General features: G+C 41.2%; 1 protein-coding gene across 1 annotated transcript in view; it reads left to right on the forward strand.

Moving 5' to 3' along the window:
* LOC126175177 (GTP-binding protein 10 homolog) overlaps positions 1-20458 on the forward strand; it is a 71491-nt gene that overhangs the window by 45484 nt on the left and 5549 nt on the right. The window contains exon 6 of the mRNA XM_049921768.1: positions 10861-10984. Within this exon, the coding sequence (XP_049777725.1) occupies positions 10861-10984 (124 nt within the window). The remainder of the gene's footprint in view (positions 1-10860; positions 10985-20458) is intronic.

Here is a 20458-nt window from a genome sequence, read left to right on the forward strand (position 1 = left end):
CAGTAAACTAAAAAATCAAGAAAAAGAATACCATGAATGTAAAATAACAGTTTAAAACATTAAACAAATATAAGTAAAATAAATGATTAGAATAATAATGTATGTTTATACATACATCAAAAAATGTTTTGCATCACTCCAGTTCCCAGAACTCCTGAAGATAGATGTTGACTGTGGATATTGTTATCACAGACACAGTCCCTCTGACTGTTCAGATATATCACTAAACCTGCCCAAAGATGTAAGCAACCGTGCATGAGCAGTGTCTATTAGACGGAGGGGGTCCGACAGCCGATCACTTCCAGTCATTCCACCAGGAAGGAGGTACACGGCTTGTATTGTCTGTGGTTCAACCATCCCCAGATGGTCAAAACTGCATTTCAGTCATGCCCGCATTGTTACTTTGTGCCAGGAAGGACTCTCAACAAGGGAAGTGTCCAGGCATCTCAGAGTGAACCAAAGCAATGTTGTTTGGACATGGAGGAGATACAGAGAGACAGGAAGTGTCGCTCACATGCCTCACTCAGGCTGCCCAAGGGCTACTACTGCAGTGGATGACCACTGCCTATGGATTATGGCTCAGAGGAACCCTGACAACTACGCCACCATGGTGAATAATGCTATTCGTGCAGCCACAGGACATTGTGTTATGACTCAAACTGTGCACAATAGGCTGCGTGATGCACAACTTCACTCAACTTCACTCTTGATGTCCATTTCGAGATCCATCTTTGCAACCAACACCAGGCAGTGCACTGATGAGTGTCGCATATGGACAAGGACAGGTATACACTCGCACACACACGCATATCCATCGGATACCTGTCTTTTTTTCCCCCCTAAGGTAAGTCTTTCCACTCCTGGGATTGGAATGACTCCTTACCCTCTCCCTTAAAACCCACATCCTCTCGTCTTTCCCTCTCGTTCTCTCTTTCCTGATGAAGCAACCGTGAGTTGCGAAAGCTTGAATTTTGTGTGTGTGTGTGTTTGTTAGTGTCTCTATCAACATACCAATACTTTCGTGTGGTAAGTTACATCATCTTTGTTTTTAGATATATTTTTCCCACGTAGAATGTTTCCCTCTTTTATATTCATATCATTAATTATTTAATAATGCATAATTTCACCCTTTGGAGCATCATCAGATTATCTACAAAGAAAGGCAAAAAAAAGGAAAATCTTAATAAGACAAGGGGCATAGTCCTACCATGCTCCTCTACAACTTGTTATCAATGTTTTCCTTTTTTCCCTTTCTTTGTAGATAATCTCATTATGCCCCAGTAAGATGAAATGCATTATTGACATAATTATTATTTTGCAATCAAGGCCATTTTTTCAAAATAATGTGTAGCAGTTGCTATATTAGTCAGCAGATGGAATTGAAAAGATACTGAAATATACTGAACTTCGCGGCTAGCCATGATGCATATATGAATAACTCAGTTGTTATGCTTATTACCTGTAAAATACAAGGGTCTAGGTTCGAGGCACAATCTGGTACATGGTTTTGAACTGGTGGGCTAACCTGTTAAGTATACTTAGCCTCATTTACTCAGAAGTGTTTAAAATTATATAAACCTATCTTTTCACTCCTGTAGTGTGCATAGAGGGTGAAGACTGTTGATGAAATTTCCAAATTCTGGCATTTACCGCTTTTGACAGGGAATCATTCTTCTCAAAGAGCAACAACGAATGGGATGCATTGAAAGGAGTCAAGTAATACTCATATGAGGTACTCTCCTATAAACAGTAGAAAATGGCTTGTAGACACTGAATGGAAATACATACTGAACTATGATAGAATATTACTAAGTCCCTGATAGCATTTCCTCACAAGTTAATTGGTCACCGTGGGAATGTATTTCATACTCGTTAATGTTGAGGTACATATAGAATGCAGTCATATAATCACAAGTGATAATTACTGAATTAGTTGTGCAAACTGATATTTTCATGGCAGGGATCCTTGGGTATCCACCAGGATTGTGTCGTGAGCTCCCCACAATATTTCAGCAAGCAGATGTGTTGCAATCTTCAGATGGTTCCTCCTGAATGCTGCTCTCCTCACCATCCATCACTCAGCTTCTGTTGCTGTCCTTGCAGCCATTGCGGTGGGTGGTGGGAGTAGTGGCGATGACACGTAGCTGTAAACTGCAGTCCCCAGCCTCTGCACTGTCATTGTTAGGTGTGGATCTGTGTACTGAAACACTTTGCTTTCTCTCAATTCAGTGCAGGGCTCTATGCCTGACACAGTTGTAGGATGCAGTCTTTGGTCATCACACCATCTTGGACCCTAATTTCAATGGCCTCCTTAATCGTACAATCCTGGGAGTAGGAAGGCTGTGGTAAGTATCTTGCTTTGTTGTAATCTATAGTATTGTCAGTTTTTATACTACAGTCGGCAACAGTCTTGCTGGATTGGCATGGGATTTGGTAGACATCCAGCTTGCAAAGGGGTAGATAATAGTTTGCTGAACTTTGTAGTGTCATGGTCATAGAGGAAGGGCGAAATACACATTGGATGTGTCACTGCAAGATCCTGATGACTTTTCTAGAGGTATTGCCGAGAAACAGGGTGCGCTCTAGTGCTCCCCTTTTTCTTCTTGCTGTTGTATAGGTACAATCTGTCTAAACGCATGCGTTATAGGCTTATTGCTCTATCCATTCCTTTGGAATGTTGTCTCCAGTGCATCAGATCAGTTGGAAGCACTGGGAGCTGTGGTGACTACTGGAGGCATGTAGATACTGATCAGTGTGTCTAGACTATCTGTGCACACTATTTTCCTGTTTGCCATCTAGTTTCTGTTTCTGTAGACATCAAGAAACAGGAGGATGCCACCCTGTTCCATATCCATGGTAAATTCTGTATTTCAGTTAAGAGAGTTGAGGTGATGTAGAAATTTACCTAAGCTGCACCATCCACATGGCCAGATGACAAATATTTCATCCATGTAACAGAAGAAACAGGTTGTTTTCTGTTGGGGTCACTCCAGTGCCTGGTCCTCAAAATCTCCCATGAACAAATTCACCACAACTGGTGACAGAGGGGACACAATGGTGACGCTGTCTGTTCATAATAATTTCTGTCAAACAGGAAGTAAGTTGAGATGAGCACAAACTCAGAGTCTCATCAGGTTGTCTAGAATTTCTTGCTTATCAGTTTCATGGATTCCTTTAGTGATACCCTGATGAAGAAGGACACCATGTGAAAACTCTTCAACATTGTTTGTAGATGTCATAAAAAATGAATGGAATAATGTATGTGATATTGTTGTTTCCACACAAATGGACGCAAGAGAGCAGGTATGTGTTTGGCGAAGCCATATGTTACTACTTCTGCATTGCTGGCTGTTGGTCACAGAGGGATGACCTCTTTGAGAATTTTGGCAACCCATACAGTCATGGTGAAGCAGCAGCTCGTGGTCAATGTTTCTTGAGCACATTGAAGACACTGCAAAGAGGTTCAGTGGCTGTTCTCTGGAGATGGCTTGCTAGATCTCCTTCTACTTTCATGCATGCTGTGTATTTGAGAAGTCCATAAATTTTGTGTTTGTATTGTGAATGCAGAAGCAAAACCATAGCATTCCTTTTGTCAGTGTGCACAATGACCATATCTGGATCATCATGTAAGTTCCAGATGGCCTGTCTATCTCCGAAATGTTGCTCTTCGCTGGTGTAACCTTGATGAGTGTGCATCACATTTCAAGGTGTATTTCTTCAACCTCATTGACTGATAGCATGTAGCTTAGACAGATTTTATCTAGCCAACAGCACAAAGCAAAAGGGGAACACAGATCAGTACCGCGCAACTCGTTTGTTGGCATTACCTCCAGAAAGGTCATTAGAATCTTGGAGTGACACAATGTCGAATGTGTATTTTACCAGCCCCTTATGACATTGCTACTGATAGGTTCAGTAAAGGATGAGATAGGTCTTTTGCAAACCAGAGGTCTGTTAAATCCCCTGCCAGTGTCACATGGCATACATTGGGGAAATTGCACGCTTGGTGTAAGAGAAATGATGTGAACATAGATGGCACACTAAATTACGCCACACTCCCATATGAGCTTTGGCCAACCATGATATAAAAGTGACTGTTTTGTAAACCCCCATCACAAGTTTGGTAAAGGCCTCGTCACTCCTGCTGTTGTGGCTGAGTTGCCACTGTTGTTACGGTAGGCCGAGTTTGTGTGTTCATGAAATGGCTTCTAAGACAACTTCTACCTGCCAACAATACACAACTATGCCCCAGGGTCAGGTAACAGGATAGGAGAACAAAGGTTCTATGACACTCCAACAAATTAGTAACAAAGTCACACAAATGAGTTAAGGTTTACTTACCTTTGTGATTTGTCGAATAGTTAATTCTGCAACACTCCTTGTAACATAGCACAAAAAAGGCCCTCAATAGCTAAGTGCAAATAATTGTAGCTTAATTTCATAGTACATAGTAAATGCAATTTACAACAACTGTCTGTTCACTTCTAAGAGTTCCCGTGTCTAAGTCAGTCCTGCACAATGAGGTACCGGGTGAGGAAGAAAGGATGGACATTAAAGAACAGCTAGTATTCTGGCTCAGGCAGTCGGAGTGGGGAGAGTGATGTGGTAATGTGATTGGTAGCTCCTGCCATTTTGTTTAGTCAGTGTCATGGAGCCGTGGACCGTGCAACATTGTGTGTTTAGCTACGATAGTTTTGTGCGCAATAATGAGTCTGTCATTGCAGTGCAGCATGAGTTTCGTCGCCATTTCAATCTCGCTAGACATGATATTGTTCCCACTCATAACACCATTTTACATTGGGTAGAATCATTTTGAACATGAGGAACAGTTATAAACAAAGAACCACCAGGAGCTCCTCGCTCACTTCGGACACAAGAAAATGTGGAAAGAGCTCGGCAAGCCGTGCTCTGTAGTCCTGGTCGATCTGCTAGAAGACACTCGGCTGAGCTGCACCTCAGTAATCACTCGGTAAGGTGTATTTCGCATACTAACCTAAAATTTCATCCCTACAAAATGGCCATTGTGCAAAAATTAAACCCAAGTGATTATGAACAACGGCTAAATTTTGCCCAAGAAATGGAGGCCCAATTTGAGCAAAATGACAACATTATTTTGCTTATGAGTGATGAAGCTCATTTCCATTTAAATGGAATGTTAAATCAGCAGAACTGTTGTTATTAGGCCAGTGAAAACCCAAACCTACTGCATGAGAAACCTTTACATAGTCCCAAGGTGACTGTTTGGTATGCTGTGACAGGTACAGATGTTATTGGTCCATACTTTTTCCAAGACGAGAACGGAAACACTGTAACCATAACCTCTGAATGATATAGAGAGTTGATCACTGAATTCTTCCTACCTTAATTAAAAAGAAAACATATTCCTATCCGGCGAGTAAGGTTTCACCAGGATGGAGCTACAACTTAGATAGCAAGATTGACTATGGAAGCAATTAAGACTGATTTTCATGGTAGAGTTATTTCCTGGTTCGGGGACATTAATTGGCCTCCTCACTCCCCTGACCTATCCATGTGTGACCACTTTTTGTGGGGTTACCTCAAATCATGTGTTTACCTGTACAATCCACGTACACTTGAAGAATTGAAGGAAGCTGTTCGTGTGGAAATTGTCCAAATAGACAGATGCATGTTGCAGAGAGTTGAAGCCAACTTCCGAGAGTGCCTTGAGAAGGGCATTACTGAAAACAGCTGTCATCTTGGAGATTTTGTTTTCAAGCATTAATTTTGTTAAATGGCAACATTATTTGATTGTTATTCTGTAATTAAAAATTTTTTGAAGCACTCTTTATGATACATTGTTCATTTGAAAACCGTCCATCCTTCATGCCTCACCTTGTATAACCATGTGATTGAGAGCTGCTCTTCTATCTTCAGAGTAGGCTTCTGTCCATTGTTGTCTGGTCATTGGTGGATTGTACTCGGCCGGCAATTGGCTAAGGCGAAGTTGATATCTTCATCCTCAGCGCTGCCTGTGGCGCTGGTGGAACTCGCGCAAGTGGCAAGTTTCTATGGCACTGGCATCAGCTCGCATCTTTGCACCTGTGGTGCTTTTCCCGTGGCTGTGTCTTGTTCGAATAACACAGCACACTATACTGTAGATTAAAAAAAAAAAATGTAGGCCTTCTTCCTCCATCTGGGATTGCATGCGTAAAGAGGCCACTGAAATTAGGGTCCAGGGGAATATAATTAACAAATACAGTGGCCTAGAAGTGAGTCAGGCATGCAATCTTGCACTGAGCCAAAAAAAAGCATTGTTCCCATACAGTGAGGTGTGCACTTGACAGTGGTAGTGTGGAGTCTGCTGACGGCAATTCGCAGCCAGGTGGTGCCACTGTCACCACCCAACAAAGTGGTTGCGTATATGGTGACAGGAGCAGAGTGATGGTAGTGGTAACACCCAATGTATACAGGACCCCAAGTGTGTGTCTGCTAAAATATTTTGGAGACCTTACAATGGGACCAGGGTGGACAACTGATTATCCTATTAGTTAGTGAATTATTTACTTCATACCAGATACTGAACAAATCAGTTAGTACCAAGTAAATAATTCACTGTGAAAATTAAATATGTCCGATACAGGTAGAACAATAGGCAAATTGATGTACATGTTATGCAGAAAGTATAAAGAGCCTGTTCCATACTAATGCATGCATCTGTCTGTCAGAATTGGACAGCTTATAGTATAGAGCAATATAAAACATTTATTCATGTTCAACTGTATCATGATGCTTTTGAATCGCATAGGAATGTATTCAGTCACATGGAATTTAATACAGGCAGTTGAATAATAGGAAATGTAAATGAAAAGGCATGTAGACAGTCATAGGAAATCTAGAACAGGCAGTTGAATAGTAGGAACTGTAAATTAAAAAAGGTGCTGTCACTAGAGATCTACAACAAATATTCATCAACTAAGTATAATGTGTTCAAATGAAATATCTGACAACCCACATCAAAATACTGACACTTGTTGTTGTTGTGGTCTTCAGTCCACAGTTGATGCAGCTCTCCATGCTACTCTATCCTGTGCAAGCTGCTTCATCTCCCAGTACCTACTGCAACCTACATCCTTCTGAATCTGTTTAGCGTACTCTTCTCTTGGTCTCCCTCTATGATTTTTACCCTCCACGCTGTCCTCCAATACTAAATTGGTGATCCCATTATGCCTCAGAATATGCCCTACCAACCTATCCCTTCTTCTAGTCAAGTTGTGCCACAAATTTCTCTTCTCTCCACTTCTGTTCAATACCTCCTCATTAGTTATATGATCTACCCATCTAATCTTCAGCATTCTTCTGTAGCACCATATTTTGAAAGTTTCTATTTGCTTCTTGTCCAAACTATTTATCGTCCACATTTTACTTCCATACATGGCTACACTCCTACTAATACTTTCAGAAATGACTTCCTGACACTTAAATCTATACTCAATGTCAACAAATTTCTCTTCTTCATAAGCACTTTCCTAGCCATTGCCAGTCTACATTTTATATCCTCTCTACTTCGACCATCATCAGTTATTTTGCTCCTTAAATAGCAAAACTCATTTACTACTTTAAGCGTCTCATTTCCTAATCTAATTCCTGCAGCATCACACAATTTAATTCGACTACATTCCATTATCCTCATTTTGCTTTTGTTGATGTTCATCTTATATCCTCCCTTCAAGACACTGTCCATTCCGATCAGTTGCTCTTCCAGGTCCTTTGCTGTCTCTGACAGAATTACAATGTCATCGGCGAACCTCCAAGTTTTAATTTCTTTTCCATGGATTTTAATACCTACTCCGAACTTTTCTTTTGTTTCCTATACTGCTTGCTCAGTATACAGATTGAATAGCATCGGGGAGAGGCTACAACCCTGTCTCACTCCCTTCCCAACCACTGCTTCCCTTTCATGTCCCTCGACTCTTACAGCTGCCATCTGGTTTCTGTACAAATTGTAAATAGCCTTTCGCTCCCTGTATTTTACCCCTGCCACCTTCAGAATTTGAAAGAGAGTATTCCAGTCAGCTTTGCCAAAAGCTTTCTCTAAGTCGACAAATGCTAGATACATAGGTTTGCCTTTCCTTGATCTATTTTCTAAGATAAGTCATAGGATCAGTACTGCCTCACATGTTCCAATGTTTCTACAGAATCCAAACTAATCTTCCCCGAAGTTGGCTTCTACCAGTTTTTACATTTGTCTGTAAAGAATTCGTGTTTGTAGTTTGCAGTCGTGGCCTATTAAACTGATAGTTCGGTAATTTTCACATCTGTCAACACCTGCTTTCTTTGGGATTGGGATTATTATATTCTTCTTGAAGTCTGAGGGTATTTCGCCTATCTCATACATCTTGCTCACAAGATGGTAGAGTTTTGTTAGGCCTGGCTCTCCCAAGGCTGTCAGTAGTTCTAATGGAATGTTGTCTACTCCCAGGGCCTTGTTTCAACTTAGATCTTTCAGTGCTCTGTCAAGCTCTTCACACATTATCATATCTCCTATTTCATCTTTGTCTACATTCTCTTCCATTTCTATAATATTTTCCTCAAGAACATTGCCCTTGTATAGACTCTCTATACACACATTCCACCTTTCTGCTTTCCCTTCTTTGCTTAGAACTGGGTTTCCATCTGAGCTCTTGATATTCATGCAAGTAGTTCTTTTTCTCCAAAGGTCTCTTTAATTTTCCTGTAGGCAGTATCTATCTTACCCCTAGTGATATGCACCTCTACATCCTTACATTTGTCCTCTAACCATCCCTGCTTAGCCATTTTGCACTTCCTGTCGATCTCATTTTTGAGAAGTTTGTATTCCTTTTTGCCTGCTTCATTTACTGCATTTTTATATGTTCTTCTTTTGTCAATTAAATTCAGTATCTCTTCTGTTACCCAAGGATTTCTCTTAGCCCTCATCTTTTTACCTACTTGATGCTCTGCTACCTTCACTATTTCATCTCTCAAAGCTACCCATTCTCCTTCTACTGTATTTCTTTCCCCCATTCTTGTCAATTGTTCCCTAATGCTCTCTCTGAAGCTCTCTACAACCTCTGGTTCTTCCAGTTTATCCAGGTCCCATCTCCTCAAATTTCCACCTTTTTGCAGTTTCTTCAGTTTTAATCTACAGTTCATAACCAATAAATAGATTGTGGTCAGAGTCCACGTCTGCCCCTGGAAATGTCTTACAATTTCAAACCTGATTCCTGAATCTCTGTCTTACCATTATATAATCTATCTGAGACCTTCCAGTACCTCCAGGCTTCTTCCATATATACGACCTTCTTTTATGATTTAGCTATGATTAAGATATGCTCTGTGCAAAATTCTACCAGGTGGCTTCCTCTTTCATTCCTTAGCCCTATTCCATATTCACCTACTATGTTTCTTTCACTTCCTGTTCCTACTATCGAGTTCCAGTCACCCATGACTATTAAATTTTTGTCTCCCTTCACTATCTAAATAATTTCGTTTATCTCATCACATATTTCATCAATCTCTTCATCATCTGCAGAGCTAGTTGGCATATGAACTTGTACTACTGTGGTAGGCGTGGGCTTCATATCTGTCTTGGCCACAATAATGTGTTCACTATGCTGTTTGTAGTTCCTATTCCTATTTTCCTATTCATTATTAAACCTGACACTTAGTAATGTAAAACTGGGTTGTTAGAGGAGAAAGGATTTTATGTAAGAAGAGCGCCACAACAGAACTGGATTATTAAAGAGCAAGGAAAAGAGACAAAGTAGCTTGATGTTCCTGAACTCTGGAGATGGCAACTTGCTCTCCAACACAGCCATGCAATCTGACATTCTCTTGGGCTTTAACCTTCGTTAACACATCGCCCCTCATTTTCATCATCTTCTTTTTTGTTATGTATATTGGTTTTACTCCACTCTCCCCTCTTTTTCCTTTATCTCCTTTTCCTCCCAGATTTTAATTGCATTATTCATCTTTCTTCCGCTAATCCATATTTATTTCTCAGTCTCCTACTCTCTCTGATGCCTCCCACTTCTTATTTGTCTCCCCTCATCCACAGACAAGGTGTGCCCCCAGTCATCCTGGGATCTGAGTGACTGCCATTCCTTTTTAAACTTCCCCATTGTATTACACTTTCTTACTCAAGTTAGGAACTAATAAAGCTCAAAGCAAGGCTATCATGTATATATTTGTACAGTGCTATAAAAAAATGCAACACCTTCAAGGACTATGTGCAGTGTCACCACACTGTAATATGTGCATACTGAGGGCTATAGTGTTTGTAATTCATTTGTCATGGTCATTGGAGGTCAGTCACCCCCACCCTGCTATCCTGATCCTTCCTTGCTTCATACTGCCTCTTTACCTCCACCACCCACCCCAGATTGCTGCTCACGTCAAATTCAGTTGCAGTTTACAGTCAGGCCACAGCAGCCGAACACATTTGCCGTGTGTGTGTGTGTGTGTGTGTGTGTGTGTGTGTGTGTGTGTGTGTGTGTGTGTGTGCTGTTTCCAAAGAAGGACATTTTTGTCCAATAGCTTCATTGTTGTTTAGTTATCTTTTCACCTTGCCTGTCTGCGACTCAACGCTATCTCTACATGGTGAGTAGAACTCTATCTTTTTCGTAATATTGTTTTTATTCCATCCTAGACTTGCCATTGTATAAAAGTAATGAATGATTTATTCAAGTCATAAGGAATGCTAACTGTCAACAGCAAGCTTGCAAGACTTATTAATAAAAAGTTTTAAGTACTGCGTGTCAGTCATTCAGCCACTAAAAGCAACAAAACAAATTATTTATTTGAAGTATTGTTTTTCCGTGTTATATTTGTTTTATAGAATTTAATTATTCTTCTAAGTAGCTGTTTAAACGGTCCTTACAGGAGTTGGAGCTCTATGATGATAACTTGCTAGATAAGCCAGCTATATTGCTTATAAACAAGATGGATACAAAAGGTGCTGAAGAAATGTTTGCAACTATCAAAGATAAGCTGCATCATTTATCAGGTATACAGCTTTTACTAATTTATTGCTCTTAAATTTTTCAGAAATGAAGCAAACATAAAGAGAAACTTGTCATTTTATTCTCAATAGTGTAAAATCATTCACTAGAATTTTTATTTGTTCTGGAAGGTACAATGAATGAAGCTTTGTGTTTTTGCACTGTATATGAGGTTTGTTCAGAAAATTCTGGAACTTTGTCCACAAATTTTTTCTACACTTACCATTTACTTATTGAGCATGGCCTCCTTCAAAATACCCTCCTCCACAATTGATATACTGCTCCCAATACCGTTTCCACTTCTGGAAGCAGTCTGCAGCATGAATTCATGATGAACTAATCCTTCCAAAAGTCAAAGATAACTATCAGCATGGCTTTGATGTTTGACCTGATGAGATTTTTTTGGTTCTGGAGAAACTTTTCTGGCCCATTGTGAAGATTGAACCTTGACCTCAACGTCATAACCATAGATGGTTGGTTGGTTGGCTGGGTGGAGAAGGGACCAACTATGTGATCATCAGTCCCTCCGACCTCGGATTAACTAAAACCGATAAAATCCCATATTAGAATCATAACCATAGACCCACGTCTCATCACCAGTTATAATTCTCTTAAGGAACATCTTGGTCTCATTTACGAGATCCAAAGGCCCTTCACAGATTCCAAGGTGAAGGTCTTTCTGGTCTTGACTCAGAAGTAGTTGAGACGAACGTGGTGGCAGCACGATGCATTCCAAGATGCTGTGTCAGAATTGCAAGATGTGATCCAACTGAAATGACACATTCTTCTGCAGTCTCTTGGACTGTAGGTATTCGATTGGCAAGCACAATTTCATTGACGCTCCTAACGTGAGCATTGTCGGTAGAAGTCAAAGAGTGTCCTAAACAAGAGTCATCTTTAACTTCTGTCTGGCCATTTTTAAACCATGTGAACCATTCTTAACACTGAGTATAGCTTAACCACCCATCACTGTAAGTTTCCTGCATCATTTGGTGTGTCTCTGTAAAGGTTTTCTTGAGTTTCACATAAAATTTTTGTGAGTTTCACGCAAAATTTCATGCAGGTGCATTGCTCCTCTAACTCTGCCATCTCGAAATTCAGTGTACTTTGTCCAGCGTACATTAATGAAATCTGAGGAAATGCATGAAAGATCTTTGAGGAGAGTACATAGTGCGGACAGTGACCCTCATGAAGTAATCACCAGCCTGCCAAATTTGCAAAATGTCACTTCTCCCAACCCTTAACCACATGAATATCCATATGGAAGACCCAGATGCAAGGCCTGTTCCAAATAGCTTCCAGCACATCCTATTCCCGTAATGTCTTTCTTGTATCTTATCCTATTAGACAAGTCACTTGTTATTACATTGATTCATGGCTACTACTAAAGTACTTGGAAAGGCAATTTTCACATCCCAGTTGTAGAGCTCAGTGCTCAGCAGAAGAGGGTCACTTTCAGTGGCTGCTTCACAGCTCCTTGTCATCTGGACCCTCCCTCCCAATAACAGTTTCTTTGAATTGCATAGAGCTTCCAGCATATTCTTCAGTTCCAGTCTTATTCCTCACTGGTCTTCGTCCTTCACTTGTCTGTGTTTCTTGCCCCTCTTTCCATCCCACTTCCAAAGCCCCTCCCTTCCCCTTACCCTTCCCTTCCCACTTCAAATTTCTCACATGTTTCCCTAGTTGTACATAAGTACATGCAGCTTGGTATGTTCCCTGATGCCCTTTTTATATCTACTACCACATGGTCTCATTCAGATAAAATGTTTGTTTGTGTGAAACCAAATCATTGTCCTGTTTATTGGCCAATATTTCAGCTACTGTTTCCAGGGGGCTTTCATCAGTGTGGTGTATTTAAAAAAAAAAAAAAAAAAGAAATGCAGGTTCATAGCAAAAATACTCAAATGCTCTCTTCCTTGGAAATCTCAATGTTCATCAGCAATTTTCCACATACTACTGTCACTTGGTTTCAATAGAAAAATACTGAATGCAGAAGAGTGAAATACATTGATAATGTAACATAAAACAGTAGATTATTTCAATGAAAATAAAGATTTTTTTTCTTTAACAGTAACTTACCACACACTAAACAACTGCCAAAATTAATAGGATTTTTTTTTTTCATTTTAGCGCGTTTCAGACAAATCAATACAAATAAAGTAATGTTATTTTTTGGCAGCTGCTTGCAGTATTGTTAACAGCACTAGGCAATGCACTTCAAAGAGAAAGGATGCAATATGCCTTCTTCGTGTAAGTATATGAAGCAGTGATGATGGTAGTGGTGGATTCATCCATGTATTTGTCAGTGGGCACTGAAGAGCCATTTCTACTACATATTTGAAGATTAAGTATGTTCAAAAACCACATCATTCAGTATTTGAGTAGCTAGGCCACAGCAGTATTTGTCAGTGATCACATGTGGTCCCTGAGTTTGACATTTGAGGTGTGTTTAATGTAATCATGTGACAATGTGGCCACCTTTATATTGAAGCTGACAGCATTTGCAGAAGCCAAAGTAGATGGAGGCTTTCAAAGATTCTCCGTCATTTTCCACAGCTGGAAAAATGGATGACTTAATTTAGATATGGCCATACTTCTCGTGAAGATGATTTACATGAGGGACATCCCAAAACAACAACCACAGATGAAATATTAAGAAAATACACATTATAGTACTGGATGAGAGACTGACATCCCAGGCATATCTGGAGAAACAGTTTGGTACAGTTTGCATGATGATTTAACAATAAGAAAACTTTGTACCCCTCGATATCACATTTATTAAATCTTTAGCACAAGCAGATGCAAAAATAAATTTCTCATCATGCACAGATCGTTTTAAGTAGGATCCAACTAATCTTATTATTATGACTGAGGCATGGGACCACTCTGTGACAAAACTGCAAAAACAGCAGTGTGTGGAAACTGTTGACACTGCACCAAGGCAGTGATCAGTTTCATCTGCTGGAAAATTCAAGGCCAGTGTTTTCTGGGATCCCAAACAGATTCTTTTTATTTGTTACCTTGCAAGGGATAACACAATAACTGGTGAATGCAATGGAAATTTTCTGGGCCATCTGGTTGAAATATTACTTTAGAAAAGGCCAGGATTGCAAATGAAAAACAATAAAGATCAAATAACTATTTTTATTATTGGAAATGGAAATATGAGTGGACTGTAGTACAGACTGTTGGAATATACCTCCCCCTCCCCCCTTTCTCCCCAATTCACCAGATTTAACGCCCTCTGACTTGCACCTATTCCCACACCTAAAAAATTTGGACTAAAGATGATTTGGTCCATGATGAGCTGTAGATGGTTGTATTAAGTCTTCCAAAACTGGGTGAGTTTTTATCTAAAAAATGCATGTTTGCTTTTCCTGTGCCAGCACAAAACTTTTAACTCTACTTAAATGTTACCATAAGCATCATGTCAGTTACATTAAACTCATTTATTTCTGATCTTCATTAGATTGTGTCAGGCTTTGGCATTATCTTTGATTTCTAGCTTCAGTGAAATACTTCCAAATACACTGCTGGAAGAAAAAAGTTAGTACACTTGGAAAGATGATGTCGATTTTGACCCTGTGACAGCTTGTGCCACCTGGGGAATAGAAGATGTATTGATAATGCTTTTAACATCATCCACCAACAGAAAGTGTGGCATAGTTACAAGAACACCATCTGTGTCTACCCTTTAGTAGGGAATGCTCACAACTAGAAGGCCCTGTGTGGTACAGATGCGTGAAGCAAGCAGGCAACCATGCCACAGGGATGCACTTGTGCTTCCTACAGCCAAGTGAGTGAGTTTGAGAGGGGTCTAATTGTGGCCTTTCAAATGGCAGGATGGTCCTTTCAGAGAATTCCACACAAGTTGGATGTGCTGCCTCAGTGATCACGAGAACTTCTCTCATCCATAGATGAGGTTCTGGACACCCATACAGCACAGACACCCCCCCAGGATCACAATTTCGTAAAGGCAGGAGTGGTAGATCATACAGGTACCACAGCACAGATAAGAGGGCTTGTGAGCCCAGATGCATCAACACAAACTATTGTGAACTGGTTATTAGCAGTGGGATTATGGGCACACAACCTCTAGCCCATCTTCCACTCATGTCACAACTTACATGCATGGCTTGACTGGTGCCATCAGAGGATCACTTGGAAGATGAAGTGGTGCACCATGGTCTTCAGTGATTTCGTTTGCACATACGACATATACCTGGTGAGCATTGTCTTACAGAGTGAATTTATCTGACACACTGACCCCATCCCAGGCCTTATGGTTTTGTGTGTGATAAGTTACAACTTTGGTGCACCTTTGGTGTTTCTGGAGGGGTGCTAACCAGCATTGGTACATGCAAAATGTTATTAGACCCATTCTTTTGCCATTCCTGCAACAGGAATGTGATGTGTTGTTCCAACAGAATGATGCTCACCCACCCACTGGGTATGGAACTCGACACACTCCACGAGATGTGCAGCAACTTCCCGGGCTAGCATGCTCTCCAGACTTGTCTCCAATCAAGCTTGTATGGCATATGATGGGAGAAGAAGTAACTCATGCAACTCATCAATCAACAACTCTTAGATAACTGCGTGAACAGGTCAAGGAGGTCTGGCGTAACGTTTCCTGGACAGTATTTGCCATCCGTACAATGAACTGGATGCCAAAGTCAGCACTGGCTCTGAGCACTATGGGACTTAACATCTATGGTCATAAGTCCCCTGGAACTTAGAACTACTTAAACCTAACTAACCTAAGGACATCACACAACACCCAGTCATCACGAGGCAGAGAAAATCCCTGACCCCGCCGGGAATCGAACCTGGGAACCCGGGCGTGGGAAGCGAGAACGCTACCGCACGACCACGAGCTGCGGACAAAGTCAGTGCCTGCATTGCTGGTATGATATGTGCTACGTCAGAACTGCTTGTGCTATTGATCTGTAAATGCAATTCTTTCATATACTCCATAGGCACTGTTGCAACAATAAATCTCAAGTGAACTGAAAACCTCTAAAAGGGTGTACTGTCTTTTTTTTTTTATCCACACTACTTTATATGTAGGGCAACCACAGCTGAAATATTCCATGACTTGAATAAACAAGACCACTACAACTGTTAGAATTCTTTATTGGTGAACACAACTGCTTTGACAAATTAAATTTGCATTTTCAGGTGCTTCACTGTATACAGAGGGATAAAAGAACTTGTCAGAAATTTAGGCATGCCAAGAAACTGACAAATAAAAGCGATAAGGTCTGTGTCTACTTACAGTCAAAAGATTAAAGGTTCTATTTACACCGAATAAAGCCATTCCCAACATTTATATCCAGGTATTTAAAAATTCTGATTCACAAATATGTGAGCATCTATGATAAAATGTATTGAGGGATAAGACCATCCCAACCTAAAAACAACCCAGTAAAAACATCAAAGTAAGAATGTAGTCAGTATTAAAATAATATATAATAAAAAATAATTAAAATACTCAGCAGAACTGCTGAGCTGGTAGCATTAGAAAAGAAACAGTTGTCAATAGTATCACACTTTACCTCCATTGTAGACCGCCTGTGGAGAAAGAGTTGCTGTTGCCAGACCAACTAACTGCAATCTGTAGTGAGGCCTATGTGGAAAGCCATGTGTGCACAGTGACACAAACATTAACTAACCAGATACCTTGACTGAAAGGTTGGGGGCTGACTGCACATTTTAAATCACCAAACTGCAATAGTCAGAAATAATATACTCTGTTTATGAGTCACATTAGTCAGCATTACTGTTACAATTAATTTCAAAGGGTCCTACATGCCAGCACTAGTCAATGCAGTGTCCTTACAATTGATAGAATTGTTTTCACAAAGGAAAAGCCTTTTACATTAATAAAAAACAGTGGTAGGGCTGGAAAATGTCATTCACTTAAATAATCACAATTGGGTAGAATGTTTCTGTGACATAAATCTGTCTGGGAGTTGAGGGTATTTTCTGGAGCTCTTTTCAGTGCTCAATAAATCTCTAATTCTTCTAAAATATTTAGAAAATTACTCTGGTGAAGTATTTGAAGATTGGTGGCAGAAATTTTAAATACTTGGACATAAATGTTGGGAGTGTCGTCGTAACTGCCGTCTGCTTCACGTCTGCTGTGCAGCGAGCTACCTTAATTTAAGTATTAACTGTATTTTTCTTACTTGTCACTTCTTCTTCCGTGTGTATTTGCTTTTAGGAAGCTTTAATTGTCTGGTGCTATTAATAGTGTTCCATAGATTTCGTGTTTGTTTTTAATACAGTCAGAGAGAGTCCCTTTAGTCAGCCATAGTCAGTGTCAGTGTCAGTGTCGTCGTAACTGCCGTCTGCTTCACGTCTGCTGTGCAGCGAGCTACCTTAATTTAAGTATTAACTGTATTTTTCTTACTTGTCACTTCTTCTTCCGTGTGTATTTGCTTTTAGGAAGCTTTAATTGTTTGGTGCTATTAATAGTGTTCCATAGATTTCGTGTTTGTTTTGAATAGAGTCAGAGAGAGTCCCTTTAGTCAGCCATAGTCAGTGTCAGTGTCAGTGTCGTCGTAACTGCCATCTGCTTCACGTCTGCTGTGCACCGAGCTACCTTAATTTAAGTATTAACTGTATTTTTCTTACTTGTCACTTCTTCTTCCGTGTGTATTTGCTTTTAGGAAGCTTTAATTGTCGGGTGCTATTAATAGTGCTCAATAGATTTCGTGTTTGTTTTGAATATAGTCAGAGAGAGTCCCTTTAGTCAACCATAGTGCCAGTAGTGCTAGTGTTTGTTTTCAATACAGTCCAGAGACAGGTAGTGCGATTTTCATTGTTTTCTACAAGAAGTGGCTAGCAAACCCAGTTTAGTGAATAAACAGCCGCCTTTACTGAATTAGCACTCTAGTTAAAGGTTGAACAACTCTCTTCAGTAAATTGATTCCTTAGGATGGATAGGATGTGTGACTGCTGTGTACGGACGCAGGAGGAGCTGGCCACTGTTCGCGAACAGCTGAGCGTGTTGATGGCCGCGGTCAGCCGTCTTCAGGCTGCTGCCTCGGAGTGTAGCGGCAGTGGGGAGTCTGGTGCGTCGCAGGGTACACCCCATGTGTTACATGCTTCACACACTGTCCCTGCTGTCGAGACATCTTCGCGGGTACCGGGCGCGGTTGGGCCACCCTCTCCCCAAGGGGAGTGGCGGGTTCAGCGGCGTTCACGGCGCACGAGGCGGAGGGTCAATGTGGAGGCTGGCCGTGTGGCATCGCCCGCTCTGCCTGTGAGTGGACATGTGGCTGCTCCTTCAGCAAGGTCCGAGCAGGCACACGGGGGGAGGGGTTTATTAGTTATTGGGAGCTCCAACGTTAGGCGGGTGATGGAGCCCCTTAGGGAAATAGCGGGAAGGTCGGGGAAGAAGGCCAGTGTTCACTCTGTCTGCTTGCCGGGGGGCCTCATCCGAGATGTGGAGGAGGCCCTACCGGTGGCGATAGAGAGCACTGGGTGCACCCGACTGCAAATTGTTGCTCATGTCGGCACCAATGACTCCTGCCGTCTGGGTTCAGAGGTCATTCTCAGTTCGTACAGGCGGTTGGCAGAATTGGTGAAGGCAGAAAGCCTCGCTCGCCGGGTGGAATCAGAGCTAACAATTTGTAGTATCGTTCCCAGAACCGATCGCGGTCCTCTGGTTTGGAGCCGAGTGGAAGGCTTAAACCAGAGACTCAGACGATTCTGCGGAGATCTGGGGTGCAAATTTCTCGACCTCCGCTATCGGGTGGAGAAATGTAGGGTCCCCCTGAATAGGTCAGGTGTGCACTACACGCCGGAAGCGGCTACAAGGGTAGCGGAGTACGTGTGGAGTGCACATGGGGGTTTTTTAGGTTAGAGAATCCCCTCCCTAGGCCCGACAAGACGCCTCCTGAGACGCGGCAAGGTAGGAGTAGGCAAAATGCAACAGGGAATAACAATATTAATGTGCTAATAGTAAACTGCAGCAGCGTCTATAGAAAGGTCCCAGAACTGCTCTCATTAATAAACAGTCACAATGCCCATATAGTACTAGGGACAGAAAGTTGGCTGAAACCAGACGTAAACAGTAATGAAATCCTAAACTCAGATTGGAATGTATACCGTAGAGACAGGCTGAACAGTGAAGGGGGAGGCGTGTTTATAGCGATAAGAAGTGCAATAGTATCGAAGGAAATTGACGGAGATCCGAAATGTGAAATGATTTGGGTGAAGGTCACGGTTAAAGCAGGCTCAGACATGGTAATTTGATGTCTCTATAGGCCCCCTGGCTCAACAGCTGTTGTGGCTGAGCACCTGAAGGATAATTTGGAAAATATTTCGAGTAGATTTCCCCACCATGTTATAGTTCTGGGTGGAGATTTTAATTTGCCAGATATAGACTGGGAGACTCAAACGTTCATAACGGGTGGCAGGGACAAAGAATCCTGTGAAATTTTTTTAAGTGCTTCATCTGAAAACTACCTTGAGCAGTTAAACAGAGAACCGACTCGTGGGGATAACATATTAGACCTTCTGGTGACAAACAGACCCGAACTATTTGAAAAAGTTAACGCAGAACAGGGAATCAGCGATCATAAAGCGGTTACGGCATCGATGATTTCAGCCGTAAATAGGAATATTAAAAAGGGTAGGAAGATTTTTCTGTTTAGAAAAAGTGACAAAAGGCAGATTTCAGAGTACCTGTTGGCTCAACACAAAAGTTTTGTCTCAAGTACAGATAGTGTTGAGGATCAGTGGACAAAGTTCAAAACCGTCGTACATTATGTGTTAGATGAGTATGTGCCAAGCAAGATCGTAAGAGATGGAAAAGAGCCACCGTGGTACAACAACCGAGTTAGAAAACTGCTGCGGAAGCAAAGGGAACTTCACAGCAAACATAAACATAGCCAAAGCCTTGCAGACAAACAAAAATTACGCGAAGCGAAATGTAGTGTGAGGAGGGCTATGCGAGAGGCGTTCAATGAATTCGAAAGTAAAGTTCTATGTACTGACTTGGCAGAAAATCCTAAGAAATTTTGGTCTTATGTCAAAGCGGTAGGTGGATCAAAACAAAATGTCCAGACACTCTGTGACCAAAATGGTACTGAAACAGAGGATGACAGACTAAAGGCCGAAATACTAAATGTCTTTTTCCAAAGTTGTTTCACAGAGGAAGATTGCACTGTAATTCCTTCTCTAGATTGTCGCACAGATGACAAAATGGTAGATATCGAAATAGACGACAGAGGGATAGAGAAACAATTAAAATCGCTCAAAAGAGGAAAGGCCTCTGGACCTGATGAGATACCAGTTCAATTTTACACAGAGTACGCGAAGGAACTTGCCCCCCTTCTTGCAGCGGTGTACCGTAGGTCTCTAGAAGAGCGTAGCGTTCCAAAGGATTGGAAAAGGGCACAGGTCATCCCCGTTTTCAAGAAGGGACGTCGAACAGATGTGCAGAACTATAGACCTATATCTCT

This window comes from Schistocerca cancellata, chromosome 3 (assembly GCF_023864275.1).
Source record: "Schistocerca cancellata isolate TAMUIC-IGC-003103 chromosome 3, iqSchCanc2.1, whole genome shotgun sequence".
Lineage (NCBI taxonomy): Eukaryota > Metazoa > Arthropoda > Insecta > Orthoptera > Acrididae > Schistocerca > Schistocerca cancellata.